This window comes from Paralichthys olivaceus, chromosome 17, assembly GCF_024713975.1.
Source record: "Paralichthys olivaceus isolate ysfri-2021 chromosome 17, ASM2471397v2, whole genome shotgun sequence".
Classification (NCBI taxonomy): Eukaryota; Metazoa; Chordata; class Actinopteri; order Pleuronectiformes; family Paralichthyidae; genus Paralichthys; species Paralichthys olivaceus.
This window is the reverse complement of record NC_091109.1, coordinates 13,336,312-13,353,615: the sequence shown is the minus strand read 5'-3', so window position 1 is coordinate 13,353,615 and position 17,304 is coordinate 13,336,312. Positions and strand designations below refer to the sequence as shown.

Genomic DNA, 17,304 nt, shown 5'->3' with positions numbered 1-17,304 from the left:
AAACAAAACTACATCATCAGATGGCACTGCGCAGAGTGACAGCGAAAAGGAAGGGGTGACGTTTCCAACAGTGGAATCATATTCCAACATGAAAGGCATCATCTGTACGCATTTGGAGAAGCCTTTGTTCCATTTGAATAGTATTTCTCCGAGTCTGACAGCTGCTGTTGTGACACCGAATGGATTCAGTTTCCTTTTGGTGACAGTGCAACAGAGGGGTCAGGAAGAACAGTGACAGCAAAGGATTCGCTGATTGAGTTATCTGCAGCTGTTGTTAGGGAAAAGACTGATGTGAGGTCGACGGCCCGTCGTGTCTGGACATGGACCGGCTGTGAGGCGAGACTGTCATCAAAGGCAATAAAGCGACTTTTCTGTTTGGGACTCCACTTTTGACTCTTTGTGTGCGGAAGGAATACATATAATGCCACGCTTTATGTGTCCAAGGAAGAAGAAGAAGTCCCTAACAAAGTAGTTTGGAGCCAGGCAAAGAAGAAAACACAGGAGATGGCGGCAATCCACCTTGATGTCGGTTGCTACCCATAAATAAACCGAACAAAGAAGATGTGTGTCCAATCAAGCAGAATAGATTTGTGTGTGTGTTCCCCATTAGCAGAATTGAGAATCCATTCCAAACAAATCCATAGATTTCCAAGGTGGAGGTTGACAACACCAGTGATAAACCCTCCTAAGATTGAAGCTTTGATGGTTTGAATAAATACATGCCTCACACCAGGCGGCAGCAGCAGCAGGTCCCGTTTTTTGACGTGATCCTCGCCGCCGTCTCACAATAAAAGATATCAAATAAAGCTTGTGCAGACACATCTACATGGAGAAAATAGACAGTGTATATAAGCCGAATTCCATGGTGTTAAAACCACAGCAGACCTTAACACCTCCGTCATTACGAATGTATTATAATCTGCCTTTACTATCAGACAGCAAAGATAAACCATCTCCCTAATCCATGTTTAATTTCCTGTCCCACTGTTAGGTATATAAGCCCTTTTTCTGCCATCACTGGTCATTATCTACCGCTGATTAAAGCACCAAAAGGAATATTGCGCAGTATGAGGAGGCTGCTGCTAAATACTATTTGCTGCAGTGAATACAGTCATGTGATCGATGCATATTCCACATTTTATGATTTTATTTTCCTATTTAAGTGGAGCTGGGAACAGGTTCTTTGTTGTTTTTTTTTTTTTTTAAGTCCATAGTTGGTTGATTTTGGCACCCATTGATTTATTTCCAGCTGTACTCATGACAGCGTTTAACATTCTACACTTACGTGTGGTGGATTATTTCCAGGAAATTCATAAAAGTGGGGATGGATTGACACTCAAAGACGAGATACAGTTTATGCTTTGTCACTTTGTCTCTTTCCTCTCGTCTTTACGGGGGGTTGTGTTTTTAAAATGTCTGCTTAAATTTGAGTAAAGGGAGCTCCTTGCCTCGTCAGGAGTCCATGTGTAATCAGGATGGTGCGGAAGTATCGGCCGCATGTTGCTCCTCTAGTGTCTAGTCTGGCATAACCCACTACAAAGCAAAAAAAGAGGCTGACATTTCCCACATGTGCTGCCAGCGTTTGACCAATTATAACAGTATAAGAGTGGGCAAGCTGGAGGAGGGCCTTAAAGAGATGCACTGTATGTATGAATGTGTGTGTGAATGGGTTAATGGCATAACTGTGCTGTAAAGTGGTTATCAAGACTTTCAAAATGCTATTTAAATACAGACCATTAAAGAGACAGAAGCTGAAACCAAGCATTTGAGACAGAGGCTGGAGCGATAGCAACAGAGGGCATGAGGGAAGTGATGTGTTTTCTTAACATTAGAGCATTAAACCCTTTCAGTAAAAAAGTTATATTCCTAAATGTGAGCACAATATATCTCTGCAAAAATATTCTTTTCATTTAAATTCTGGATCAAATGACCATGAGCTATAGTAAGGGAGTAACTCTCTCTCCCAGATTTTTTAGCATCTTTTAGCTCATTGTTTTTTTATTCACATCTTTTTACATAAGATTTTTTACATTTGTTTTTTTGTTACACCAATTGTTGTCACTTTCAGGTGATTTTTAATCCCCACACCCCAAACACAAGGTGCATAAAGGCCTATGGTATGTTGGCATGTTCTGTAACATCGCAGTCATATCTTCTTTTTGCTCAGAAATGTATTTTAATTGCTGAAGGCTTTCTGCCAGAGAGGCTTTAGGGATCCAGATGAGATGATGTGAAGAGCGATCCGGTCTGCATACAAAGCAGGTTGTGGTGGACGAACAGGTCAAGCTCCGGAAGGGACTGAAATTCAAACCCTGTTTTATTCATGGCTTAGTTAACTTACCAGTTTTTTTGACTTCATTTTTATTTAAAATCTTTTTTCCCAGGAAGCCTCGAAGACAAACTTATTTTTGACAGTCCTACCAGGATTTGTCAGGGTACGCCTGATGGTCGGTCAACAGGCAATTCGGCTCCTCTGCTCTTTTATAATCACACTTAGAGCTGATCCGTGTAATGACCTCATGAATTTATAACGCTGAGCTTTTTATGTGTTCCTGGATAAGCTGGCGTCGCTTCTATGCTACAATGAAGTTAAAAGGACTATCGCCTTGAGTGATGATCTGCAGGGAGGGGCTTATCTCTTGCCTGTGTGTGTGTGTGTGTGTGTGTGTGTGTGTGTGTGTGTGTGTGTGTGTGTGCGTGTGTGTATGTATGTGTGTGTCCTCCTCTCACTGTTTAGAAAGTCAGATTCATTTACTTATTAATCAAAGTTCCATGATGGTTCCGGCTCAGTTTAACTAACCTTGGTTGCAATCCACACAGAGCAGGTAAACAATGCGATGAAGGGAGAAATACAGAGACCTGCTGACCTTTTAAAAAAAAAAAAAAGAAACACTTAAATATAAATAGTTAACTAAGTCAGGAAGTAAAATAGGATTTGAAAACATTTGTGCTTGATCCATTTATCACAACCTGCTCTGGATATAGACCATGCCAACCAGCGTTGCCAGATGGGAAATGTTGGATTATCGTACCAGAAGCTTAAAATTATCATTTTTTCAGGATAATTATTGTATTTGTATGGGACGCTCAATATCGATGTATCAAAGCTGCGATTTAGTGTCCAGAAACAATCCTTTTACAGGCACAGGGCTCTTATTTTGAAATATGAGACAGATATAACTATAATATAATTCTAACTATATTTGTCTAGCACTTATCTAAACACGGCTACAAAGTGCTTCACAAGAAAATCCATGGCAAAAATAACAAGTATTCAATTCAGTTCAATTTTAGAGGCCAAATCATAAAATAATAAGGTCAAGAGCTTCAAATGTCTAGAGAAACCCAACAGTTGCCACAATGAGCAGCACTTTGGCGACTGTGGAGAGAAAAAACTCCCTCATTAACTGGGAGAAACCTCTAGAAGAAGCAGACTCAATGTGGATAGCCCTGGGAGTGGGGGGGGGGAGTCAAGAGCGGTAAGTAGGGGCCAGCCCAGGTTGAGATTTAAAATTTCTAAAAATAATCTTAAAATCCATCCTGAATTTAACTGGCAACCAGTGAAGGGTAGCAGGAAACAGGAAGCTTGCATGATGCAAGTCAACGCATCACAGCCATATTATTCATCACAAGCATGATTGGCTGAACAGACGTCACGTGAGAAGAGATGCGTAAACACAGACATAATCCAGATTTTACTATCCAGGTCACAAAATGATCATATTATCACGGATCATGCATTATTGATCACACGTACAAATACGATAATTATCATACATTTGGCAACACTGACGCCACCATTTCTACTCATTGATCTGACTTTCAATAGCTTCTCAGGCAGAAAGCCTTTGTCAATAGAAAGACATGTTAAATAATTTGCTAAAACACAATGTACGTTCCTTGTGTGCAGAGTTCATTGAAAATCAAGAATCGCTGACAAGAATTCAAGAGCGCTTTTAACAACTAAACTTTGATGAATTTGTGAATATTATGTAAAACCAACAGAAAGATTAGGAGCTATGCAAATCCAAGCCTGAGCCTTTATACACTTGTATATGTATGTTGCTATGTAATATACAGTCGTAACTAGCCAACAACGGGAAAGAAGCACGAACAGCTTGCTTCAGTTAAACATCAAATCCCTGCTCTGTGAGCCGACTGTGTTCAGGTGATACAGTCTGGCCAACATACAGAGCTGCAGATACACAGGGGACAGTAAATGAGGATTTGCTTTGCATTCACGTATATGAATCTCTTCCAGATATTTCCCCAGAGGTGCCCTGTGTCCTTATTGCATCATGCCTCCCATATGTTTTTTCCATCTGCCCGTCCCTTCATCCCTGCCTCCATCATCTCATTCTTTCCACAGCAGACGAATGGACCCGACACAGTTGAAGCTGCCCTGGATCCAACAATAGAGCGATTTAAAGTTCCACATCATCATTTTGCTGGCACTTTAGAAATGAGAATGCAGAGGAGGAAAGTGATATGGCTTTCAGAAAATAGAAAATAATAAAGCAGCATCATCAGCTATCAATGTATGGTTGGTATTGTTTTCACTTTGTGTGTGTGTGCGTGTGTGTGTGTGTTTGTGTGTGTGTGTGTGTGTGTGTGTGTGTGTGTGTGTGTGTGTGTGCAGTTTTGCCCAGGACTACTGAATAGTAATGTGATAATATTGCAATGTGATAATGACTACCGAGTATTTCATGTTTTACTGTATTAATGTCTACGTATGTTGTAATAACGCTGCAATGAATACTATGTACTCATGTATAAGTTATTACTACTGAGTACTCAGGTAATAATGTAGTAATAGTAACTGAGTAATCATGTGATAATGCAGTAATGAGTACTGAGTACTCATGTAATGAAGTGATGATAACAGCTGAGTACTCAGTCAGATCATCAACCTTTAGACCAGCATTGCAGCTCATCTTGTTAACCTTACGTACGGACTTGAACGCATGCACATGCTTTTCTATGTGTATTTTATTTATGTAACCTTTCTAAAATATGAGAGGCAAATGCAAATGCAGAAATTGCAGGATATTGTGTCATAAAACCATAATAGAGGCCGAGCAAAGTAAAACTCTTCTTCTTGACCTTCAGATTTCACAACGCATTATGTTTGTATTGCATGACAGCCCACTGAGCCGTTTTCGGCTCTTTAAGAGAAAGAAAAGACAATCAGATTTATCAATTTTGAGAGATCCTATTTCATTTATTTTTTTGGGGGGGGTTTGTTTTACATATGTTGTGGAATAGGCAGACAGTGCTCTGTCTGTCATGTTATCTGAACTTTACAGCACTAGCCCAATGAAAGCCTTTGATACTGTATATTTCTCTCTGTGAACAAATTAGTTTAAAACCATCACCAGATATATTTTACTATCAAGCACTGTATATATTCAAACCCCCTTTAAGCAGTATCTTATTCCCTCCACTAAGGACATTATGTTTTCACCCCTGTCCATTTGTATGGTGGTTTGTTATTTTGCAAAAAAAAAAAAAAGATTTTGCAAAAACTAGGCACGAAACGTGGTGGAAAGGTGCAGTATGGGTAAAGGAAGAAACCAGTTTTGATGTGGGCCTGAATCAGGGGGGCTGTGATCCAGGAGTTTTCCTCTGATTCTTTTCCTGTGAGATGGGGCATGTTTAAACATTTTCATAGATTTGTTTTTGAGAATAATTCATGAATCCAGATCTAGTGAATTTGACTGTGTGACTTTCATAAGGCGACCATTGCCGTTCAAATTCCTCTGTGCAATAGAGCTCCACTATTGTCCCCAAACTATTAAAAACACATCAATGAGCCACAATGCTACTGCACATGTTAATGCACACACTGGCATGACTGAATCCCAGATACACTGTCCTGATTCCAGAAATAACTCACCACATCACAAATGTGCATTAACCCACTACTTAAAATAGTCCCCAACGAAAACTGCTGTTTCTTCCCATTTGCCAAGCAGTGACTTGAATTCATAGTGACTAGCTACTTTGAAATGATATATTTATATTTATAATATGTTTTAAGGTCCAATAAAACATTTTGCATTCTTATTTTTCTATTGTAATTTTGATCCACACCCAAAAAATTGATAGAACGGAACAGAAAGTGAAAGGGTCGATGGAAAGACAAACAGAAACATTATTAAGCACGTAAGCTATTGGGATGTGAAATGATCAGCATCACCCCCACCCACTGGCTGAAGACAGATATAAGCAACTTGGCTACTAGACTACTGTGTATAGACGAGAGATAATTAGCAACGTGGTTGTTGACATTAAAAGACTCTTTAACCTCATTAAATGTCAGTAGTCGTCGGTCGGTTTGATCCAGTTTCTGCTGAATGTCATCACTCTTATACGTTAGTGCCACTGATAATAGAAAATAATATTAAAAAAAGCTTTTCCCTTGGTTTTTTTTTACACTGTGATGGCATGGCCTGGTCAGCTGTCAATCAAACAGGCACACCAGTCTGCCCTCTCAGAGGCTACAGGAACATTTCTGCCCCAATCTCAGATCATTTATTCTTTCAGTTAGACAAACAGATAAAAACATCACAAGGCCTAACAACAGTGAACCTTTTGAAAAAACAATTGATTTCAGAAAATGATGTGGTTTCAGTTGGATGTTGGAGATATGTGTCTTCGGTTTCAACCAATGGGCTTGATGCTCAAACAATGAAATATTTGGTTTTAACCTTTTTATGCAATGTTGGCTATAATTTTACATCATCAAACTGTTTATTTATCATGAATTTAGTCTCTTGATGTACGAGTAATGACAGTCTGGACACGTAACTTGTATTTGGAGCCATTACAAAGAATAGGCTGGAACGGAACAAAGGCCATTCTGTACAATATTCAGTTGCTTTTGCATTTATGGGTTTTCAAACAGCGAAAAAGTGACACTGATGCAGGAAAACAGGAGGCAGGTGCACCAGGGGCACGGTGCGGTAATGCAGCAGCTCAAAGAAAGCCTTCTTTCCATGGCTGACGACTGCAGTGGAGGCTGACTGAGCGGCCCACAGTCCGCTAGCTGAAAATAAAAGCGGCGTGCCCTCACAAACCTCACACACACAACAAACAGCAGCCTCCTGCGGAGAATCTGTGTTCGCCGCGATCCATTTGGAAGCCATTACAATCATTATGAACGTGTGTGCATAGCAGTGGCGACGCAGCTGATGAGAGCAGTTACCGGGGCCACGCCTGGTGCATCATATCGACTCCCGGTGCATTTATGAGAGTGAGAATGTTGGCTGCCCAAGCTGCAGTCAGGCAATGATGGAAGGGCGGGGAGGCAGACAGTAAGGTCACTCGGAGAGCGCGGCAGCCAATGGATTTTATGCTTCCATGCTGTTACACGCACTGGATTTATAAACTCACTTGTTAAGAGAGGTAAAGCTTGCTGTGGCTTGAGCACATTTTGGTCAAAGTGCAGTGGTGGATGTTTTATGTAATGGTCATTTGTATTCTGACCACAGGCCACAGATGATGTCTGTTTTTTTGCTCGCGGGCTCAGCCGAGGAAAAACTTGCATCATGTCTGCTTAGCTTTTCTTTCTTTTTTTTTTTTTTTTTTATAGAAAAAAAAATGTCTGACTTCTACAGACACATCCCACTACCTTTTAACATATCCCAGGTCAGGTAAGTCCACGTTTGAATCCGGCAGCAAACCTCGCCACTCACACACTCCAGGCGGTGTTTGAGGAATGAAATGCAGTATGAATTTTTAAACAGCACACATCTGCGTCGAGTCTCCAGCATCCTCTCTGATTTTTTGTGCCTTTGCTTGATCCAGCTTCGAAATTCATACTGTCAAAGTGTCTCTCTAATATTCCAGATATGCAAAGATTATTTTCTGCCCCTACATCAAGCATTAATTTGATCATAAACAGTATTTTGTGTGTATTTATTCTGTTCCTAAGCAGGAATATAGAGTAAATATATACAACTGATCAATACAGCTACCCTCACACACAAAACTCAGCTTCTCTCCCCCCTTTATATCCAGACATAATCCCACACCAAATATAATTACCACCGGACAGGGATGTAAAGATTTACTCAATACATTGATCTTATGGAGAACAACAGTGGCAGGATTAGCTGGATGAGAAACAGAGATCAATCCCAGGCAAGAATTGAATCCACCTCTTCAGAAGAAGAGGGATTTAGTGTGTAAAACCAAAAGGGGAATTCTCTAATGTGTTTTTAAATTGAAATTCATGGAAATGAGGCTCGTTGTCCACCAAGTGTGACATGCCTTCTCGGTTATCGCCATTACCCAGGAGGCAGCGTTCTGTTCCGTCTTGGCTGTGTGGATCTGATGGGAGGTCAAAGCAGAAATTCACAGCCTCAGGGTATATACGTATGTTCTGTGGGTGTAAGAATCACCTGCACTATAAATAGCACATCATGCTTTCACCTTGTATACTTGTGATGTTGCAATAGTAACTGCACGTGTGATTGATTTGTGGTGTCGGATCAGACAGATGCTGTTGATGTGGGTCTAACGTGCGATGTCCAGTATTAGGTGATTTGAAGTTGTTGGTCATAAATACAATAGCATTACCATCGCAATGTCATTTAATAGATAATGACGAGGAAGAGATACACGAGAACTGATAAGATAGATAGATCTGTGTCTTCTAGCCAGTTATAGATTGAAATCGATATTGATTTTGTAGTAAGAACCTTGTAATATCACAATGCATATATGAAACTAAGCACTTAATCAACACAACTTCAGTGCTACGCTCACCATTGTTATTGAAGACTTTGAATTCCTTGTTATTTTGGGTCCTGCAATTTTTTTCTTCTGATGTTATGATAGAAAACTAATGATGCATGATTGGTAACCAAACCTAGACGTTACCATAAATCTTTACTACACCAACCAAGGGGATTTCTGATGTTTTTTATGGGCTTGAGATAAACATATTTCTCGACCTGTGCTGTGCTGAACTCTGTGTTTTGTGCTCGTAAGGAGTAAGGAGATAGGTGTCTGGAGACGGACACTGGTTACAGTGGGACCATCAATAAGTAGTTTTAGAATACATTGGTAATAAGGCTGTAAAAGTGCATAATTTACTGTTGTGAGATTCAACCTTTTCTTCCTTTGATGAGAGTATTGAATATGAAAAGGCTGTTTTTGTGTTAGGCTCTATATCTTATAGGTAATGTTGCCTTGCATACTTTATATTCTTCTTCACTGATACTAGTCTCTGACATTTCACAGACATTCTCTCTGCTCTTTATTTTCTTACCCAAACTAGATGTTTGCCTTTTTAGCTTGCTAAAATATTTAAATAAAACACTTTGAGTTGTTTTGGAAGGGGTGAAATCAATCATATTTGATTTACTTCACCCAATGCTGGGCCTGGAAAAAAAACATTACATTTTGGTGGGGATGCAAATCAACGGGTCGATCTAGGTATAAGTTTAGTATTTAGTCGAATTGAAACACATGACATACTTTATTGAATTTTCAGGGAATAATACACAGAACATCATATTCAGTGGGCTGATATTCATACGAATAAGTACGTTTCCAAAAAGAACTAAAGTACAAAGTCTACCCCACTAAAATACACAAATGTTATTGCACAGTAATGTGGGGTCACCAGTACTGTCTACCATAAATGTCTAAATAAAACTGCAGTATTTTGCAAAAGTAAATATGTTATATTAATAATACATTATTTAAATATTTTAAAAAGCCAATTATTCCCTGACAGTATTTAATTAGCTTTTTTAACAATATCCACTCATAATTCATGCGTCTATTGTTATGTGTAGTCACTCAGAGCTCTCGGTCAATGACAGAGACAGATTGTGCTCTTGTTTAAACATCGGAAAGTCAAGAAAGCTTTGAAGCAGCAGACAGGATGTGTTTACTTTGTCAATATTCAGCCAAAATCATGATCTCGGACCAACCTCTCCGTTGCCTGAGCGTAAGCACGCACAATACAGTTGTACAATGTCAACAAGATTGTCAAAACCGGTTTGCAATGAAGGAACCAGTGAAGAGCTGTCCACTATTGTGCTGCTAACTGAACTCCAATCACTGTTTTCCAGGGAGATACCAGAAACAGATCTAGAAGATTTAAAACAAGGTGACTTCATCGTAGTCGTGCAGAGACGGGGCTCTGCCGGATCAGTGTGACACACTTCACCTCTCAGTCTAGTCCTCTTACTGCTCATTACTGTCTCAGGCAGTTGATTTAAAAAAAAATGTCCCTGCTGTTAAGAATTGTATAAAATGGCTTTGCTGGGACACGTCAGCCTTTTCAAATGACAGAAGTGCTACGAGCTTTCCAACAAAGTGCTTCCCCTGCTCATAACTTTAAAATTCTCCCTTAAATCCATGAAATAATGGTGCACAAGATAATACTTCGTCCAGAGCTCTTCGTCCAGTGTGTAGTAGAACGAAAAATAATCCAAAACAGACCCGGGACACGCAAGAAATATAAGACAACGGCACAAAATCATTTGCAATCATGGCCCAACACTGGCTCAGTTTGCATCCAAAATGCCGTTCAGTCTGATGACCCAGCAGCACGGCAGCAATCTGCTCATGTTCTGTAACAGCAAATGTTTAGCTCACACTCCTCCGCTCTGCGCATCTTTACTCTCCGACTTGAATCAACAACATCACAAGTGTAGCAAATCCTGTCAGCGACACGACTCCTCTTTGTCATGGAGGTGTTCGTGGCTTGTAGCCGTCTGTCAGTGTTTGTGCATAATTATGAACTGGCAGCGTGTCATTTCACAATCTGAGAGGAGAATCGCTCAACGCTTGTTGTGGAAGCCGATGCCAAACAGCAGCTTTCTCTGGTGACACGTTTGGTTACTATCCTTCTCTCGAATCCATGTCCAGGGCGTTTCATGAAACAGGCATGAATGTTGTTGCCTGAACCCTTCGGACAATGTTTTCCAACAGTACATTGTGGAATCAGCACCGATCGGACAATCTATTTTCCTACAGGAACAAACAATTAGCGACAGTCAGGACCATGCCAGTGATTTAGCATGTTTTATCTCCAAATCACATAAACTGCAGATTAATAGGCTGGTGATGATATTTGTGTTGCAAACAAATCCCATGTGTCGTTGGTAACAAGTATTAAGTATAATTAGGGCTTCATTGTTAAATACATCAGTGAGAAACACTGTTGCACTGGCTGGTGTGTTCCTTCATCACACACACACACACACACACTCACGCTAAGACTCCCATCTTCATTTGGAACCAATGAGCTGAGAGCCGCAGGTGGGGAAGAGAATGAGAACGTATTGAGAGACAGAATGTGTCGGCTTTGGTCTTTTCATGGGAAAAATACAAAAGACCATCCTTATCCTTTAAAATAAAGTCATGTCTGCTTCATATGTCTCGGGGTTAAGATCTAGTCCCTGTTTTATTAGAATTATTTCAGTAACTCACTGGGGGGGGAAGCAGAGATTAGAAGGCTGTCTGCAAAGTATTTATTTTTAATTTTGCTGTGTTGTTCTGGCAGTCGGTCTCATTCGGCTGTCGTCTTTCTATTTATCTTAATTCCCTGAGTATCTTTTCAAACGACTGCTGTTCAAAATCTCCTGGCTGACACTTGGACATTTTTTTTAAAGATCCAACGTCATTCTTGTTCATGTAGGAAATAAGTAATTATATATAGGGTGCTATGCACATTCAAGAATGTGGACACATATATGGCCACATGTCGATTGTATGTATTGCATAGTATGTTTGCTTTTTATGCAAACCTCATGGTGCAATAAACAGCTATAAGACTAAAGGTTCTCTGTTAAAGGGAGGGGTGTTATGTTATCAAGCAACAGATGAGGTTTATTTGACTATCAGTGATATCTGTATTAATAAGTGCCTTCATTTATTGAACTCAGACCAACTTTTTTTTTATTAAAATAACCCATTTACAAGAGACTACTATCTCAGGTTGGTCACGAAAAATAGCAGATATTTAAAAATCACAGCAGTTCAGTGTGGAATGGTAATAGCTAATTCATGAATTTTAATTTTGGGGAATAAAGACGTAAAAGAAGAGTTTAAATCCTGGTTGACTGAATTAAGCAGTCTGCTGCTGCACTTGACTGGTTGCAGTACACTCGCTTATTAAGATCCTCGACACAGTGAAGGTTTTGAACAAATTTAATGAAAGGTAATGTGTGCATTGTTTAATTTCGTATGCAAAGACTTTTAGTACATTTGATTTGACTGTATTCATGAGAAGGTTCACTGAAAGACAGAGTACTCTGTATGTTCTCACATGCTTGACCAATGAGACTGATTCTAAAAGAGACCAAAGCTGTAGCCACTACAGGAGACGATGCTTTAAATACACAACAAAGAAGCTGCAGATTCTTAAACATGGATACTTCACATACATCTTTAACCTGCGACACACTTTAAGATGGGAGCCCAAGATTATTGCCAGCAGATCAGTATCAGAGTAATATGGTCCCACTCTCTCATTCTGTTTCTAAGTTATGATGAATAACAAAAATTGGATTATTGAATAAAAGACCAGAAAGGTGTTTGTATTTGCGGAACATTATAATGTCACAGCGGAGATGATATTTGAACTGTTGGATATAAGATTTTGATAAATTGTGATCCCATTAGACAATTATGCAAATATTTGCTTATTCATAGTGACCTTGTCCGGTGACCAAAACCCTCAGTTCATACCTGAGTGTAAAAAACGTTTATTATTAAATGGAAAACAATGGGGAGCAAAATTATGCAACCTGTTTCTGGAAAAGAATGGAATGGACATTCAAACATATGCACAGGCACACGAAGGAACAACCCAGGAACATAAACCTCTGGCCAAGAATATCATGAAGGCATAAAAACAGATTTTATGGAGCTGGGAATTGTTGTTTAAGGATACATGGAATCCATATTTTCCCATCTTAGCTAGAACTGGTACCTGTGTTTTTCACATTTATTAATGTTTATTGCTTCAACACAATTGACTTTATTTCACTCTTGTGCAGGTTAATATTATATTGTCATATAATTCGTGTAATTCTGTCGAATCAGATGTGACCTGGTTACTGGTGAGTTGTGAACTATGTTTGAACAGCAAGCCAACAGAGACATAATGGATGTGCGCAATGATCTACGGGATAAAGTTCCACTTCAGTCCAATATTTTTTCTTTATCTGTTTTATATATATTGCTATATTTTAACCTCTGTTTGTCTGCTCTCTATGTGGCAATATGGACGGGAATAGAAGTCACGGGTGAGGGTTTTGTTATGTTTTGACATATACTTTAAAAATAATTCAAGAAACATGTTTGAATAAGAAGGATTCAAGCTAAAAAATGTTACAGACTCACAGTAGAATGCTTGTAAAGTTGAGAACTGATCCCGGGTCGTTGAGAGTTTAAGATGAACTAACCGCCCACCCATCTACCCTGAGTCTCACTCTCATTCCTCTGCACTTTTTCACTGCGAAACTGCAGTCTGTTTCCTCGACATTCCTCTTTTCATGTCATCCTTTCAAAGACCCCCCCAACTCTCACTTCTCGCACATGCAAGCTTCATATTTGCATACACGTTTGCTTTCTAAGACATCATCATCATTTCCTCTGAATTTTCAGGAGAACAGCTGGTTCCCAAGCAGCATCTCTCACACAGTCTTTACTCTGTTCTCATTCAAACTGCAGCACTGCAAGACACACACACACACACACACACACACTCACACACAGAGAGCAGCTTTCATTTCAAAGAGCCTTGCATGATAAGAAATGCGGGCAACAATGTGATGTCTGCATCAATAGGCCACTTCAGCCCAACATCCAAAAGTCACGTGGGATCAAACCCACATCAAAGCCTGTCCGATGCCACAGTGAGAGCCGAGCAACAATGGAACAATAATTAAAGCCACATGGATATCCATCCACCCCTCCATCACACACACACACACACACACACATCTCTTTGTCGCAGGAATAGAAGGAGCACCATTTGATGCCTGTCACGACAACACACCAACCCTTTCAAATCTTGAAACGCAGCTACCTGCCACACAATATGTAAACTAGTCATTTCTATTCATTTGAATGCAGTAAACACTTTCATCCATTAAGCAGCCGATCATTATTTGGGGCTGAGTGCTGTCATAACCAGCACTAATGCAACAGAAAAATAACAAAATGCCAAAGTACTTCCAATGCACTGTTTAATGAGGCAATATACAAGAATCTGCTTTGGCTGTATTGATTCAGACATGTTTTATCCATTCATGAATAATCCGGCTCATTTACTTCATTTATCGTGTAATTAATATCCAGAACGAGCTCATTTTTTATTTTGCTTCTTTCACAGTAGTCTTTGATTAATGAACTTGGCTTTTTTTCTCCCTTCACTGCTCCTTGTTCAGTGCGTGGTGGAATTATTTTAACTGTTTGAGGGAAAGAAGGGACATCCAATCTAAAAACATCGAATCTGTGATGTTTCACAAATCCAATTGTGGGAGGTTTGATCCGAATTTAAATTCACAACAGTAATTTCGAATTAGAAAATAATTTGTCTCTGTGGAGATGAACATTTATCATTGTTTTGAGGGTAGAATATACGTTTCTGATATCCTCAATGCAGCAGCAGTATTTGAAGGTTACCGCTACTTTCTCTGCGAGACAGTACGTGAGCAAAAGTTCCAGCACGAGTTCCTGACATTTTCTTCAGGGCTTCTACACGAGCTAGACGCTGGTGACATAAGTGCTTGTGCGTAATTGCGCGGAAATATGTTGGATGCCCTTTTTCCCTTCATGAGTGGATGTGCTTTAGAACATGAATGGCACAGGTCATGACGGAGGAAGGAGAAGAATAAAAAGAAGGTCCCCTGTACCTCGTCAGCATCGACGTCCTCCTCGCTGTCACTGGGTTCTGGCGTTTTCACGAACCACCACTGGATCTCCAAATACACAGACGCGGTTCCGCTCTGGAACGCGCACGCCATTTCTATGTTTTGTCCCTCTTTAACCGTCATGTTGGAGGGCATATCCGTGAAGCGACCTGCAGATGAGAGAGGGGAGAGAGGTGGGAGGGGGTGCATTGGGGGTTGGGGGATTATCGCTCTAATGATCGGCTTGTGGCTGCAGTCAGTCATGACGGTAGCGGGCAACGCTGCCACAGCAGCCGTGATAAAGGAACCAAGCGCTTTGATTGTGTTGCATTCTTCTTCTAATTGAAGGAGATGACGGGGGTCTCCCGGCGAGATGCCACAGATACTGACTGACGCGTCTTTATCTGGAATTTACATAACGCACAGTGGCACCATATTCATTTTTTTCGTTTTGCATCATTCCGTGGCTTCGCCAAAAGCTAGATAAACTTCCCTGTACGCCAGGGCTGACACATTAAAGCCCAAAGTGAAAAACACCAGACATACTGATGGAGTTTGGTTTGAGAGAGGCTGAAAGGAGAGGAGATCGGAGACGACGGTGCATGATGTATAAGGGAGGAAGAAGCGTGAGGACGTTCATGCATGCAAACTTCCACACCAACCACCGTTTACATTTGATGTAGAGAAGAATAAACTGTTCTGGTTGTGAGTTAATGGTTTGGTTTGGGATTCGGGAGAGCAGCTTGAAGGAGGAGGAAGAGGAGCACACGCAGTTTGAAAGTAACCTGCGATGAAGGACCGGCTCTGGACCGTCGCTTTTCAGGACCACGGACAGCCGCAGTCAGCAGCAACAGCAGCTGTCCGTGGTGCTGAAAGCATCGCTTTTCCTCCGAACTCGCTGTTCCAGTAAACTTCTGTCTCTTAATGTCCGCAGCCTGTTCTCCAGCACGGACCCCAGCAGCTGCTCGTCCCCATCCACACGAAGCCAAACCACTCGATTTCAAGCAATCACCAGTTGCATTTTCTCGCCGTCACCGTCCCCCGCTTTTTCATGGCGAGCTCGCTTTTCCCTCACTGCGCTTCTAACAATCCATCTTACTTAAAACATGTCCCCTCCTGCGCTTTTCCACAAAGGCTGCGCACTTTTAACACTTTCTTCAACCGAGCAGATTCCGCCGTGCAAGGGGGCGACCACACTGCTATAGACTGAAGAGAGAAGAAAAAAATATATATATACATGTATGTGCGATTCTTACCTTCGAAGGAGAATCCGAATTGCACGCAAAAACCGGCTAAGAAAACAAATCCAACAGTATCATGAGAGGTCCACATCATTCCAATATAGATGGCAGGATGTTTTTTACATCAGCCGAAGGAAGAAAAATACGAATCTTTCCCCTGCAAAATAAAAAAATTAAGCCAACACACCAGCAAAAGTCAAACAGTCGCTGAGCGGATTTGTTTAAACGGAGATTGCCGAAGGTGGAACATGCTGCAAAAACCAGAGCTCGTCGTTGCTGAAGGAGTTTCTTGTTTTTTTTCTTTTTTTTAATATTTTAATTTCCCCTCTGCTCCTCTGCGTGTCTCTGCAGGAGAGACTGTCGACTGCTCGGCTGCACTGAGGTCTGTGGAATAGCCGGGCTGCGGTGTAGACACGTCAGTCTAGTGGATCACTGTGGAATCCGCACGCTCCGCACACCTCTGCAAATCCAGTCCTCCGCCGGCCCACCGCTGTCACCTTGACCGCTTGATTCAAAAATGCGCCGCGCGTTCCTGCGACACAGAGAGAAGAAGAAACAAATCACCGCATCCTAATGAGGGGGTGGTGGTTTGAGGTGGAGTTTTCTCTTTGTGCCTTTGTATTTAATTTCAATGCTTTTTGCGCTGTACTTTAGTTTTTTTTCTTGAAAGATAAGATGCGTTGAATGCTCATTTAACAGCAGCCAAAGGAGCAGAATAGACCGCAGCCCCAGTCAAAGCCATGAAAGTCTATCACACAAAGAAGTGTGGCGTATTTAGAGGGTTATGCAGTCAGTCCCACAGCCAGAAGCTATAAAGCAATATTTTAGAATGGGGGGGGCAGCGACCCAGCAAGTGCAGGGCGAGCACAGCACGTCCAGAGTCATTAAGATAGAAGAGACCCTGCTGGACTATTATTGGTCTCCTGGGCAGACTGGGAACACTCTGCCCTTTGTTACATTGGGCACAAATCGTGCCACTCCTAATATTTGCTCTTAATTGATTCAGAGACCAATCAGGGATCATCCTTCTGGGACGGAGAGGTTTTTCTCCTCCATCAACACGAGTGTGTGTGTGTGTGTGTGTGCAGAGGTGTTAAAGAGACTGGTCTAAAGTCAGCTGGATAATCACTGGTCCCAGCTGTCATCTGGTTCACAGCACACTCAAGTCTGCTCTAGTG

The 17,304-nt window shown here is 41.0% G+C and overlaps 1 protein-coding gene across 1 annotated transcript in view; it reads right to left on the bottom strand.

The window, feature by feature from the left end:
• Positions 1-16,853, bottom strand: part of vstm2a (V-set and transmembrane domain containing 2A) — a 67,994-nt gene extending 51,141 nt beyond the window's left edge. The window contains exons 1-2 of the mRNA XM_020101377.2: positions 16,142-16,853; positions 14,889-15,055 (exon numbers count right to left, since the gene is read on the bottom strand). Coding sequence (XP_019956936.2) covers positions 14,889-15,055; positions 16,142-16,220 — 246 coding nt within the window. The 5' untranslated portion in view covers positions 16,221-16,853. The remainder of the gene's footprint in view (positions 1-14,888; positions 15,056-16,141) is intronic.
• Positions 16,854-17,304: the final 451 nt, after the last annotated feature.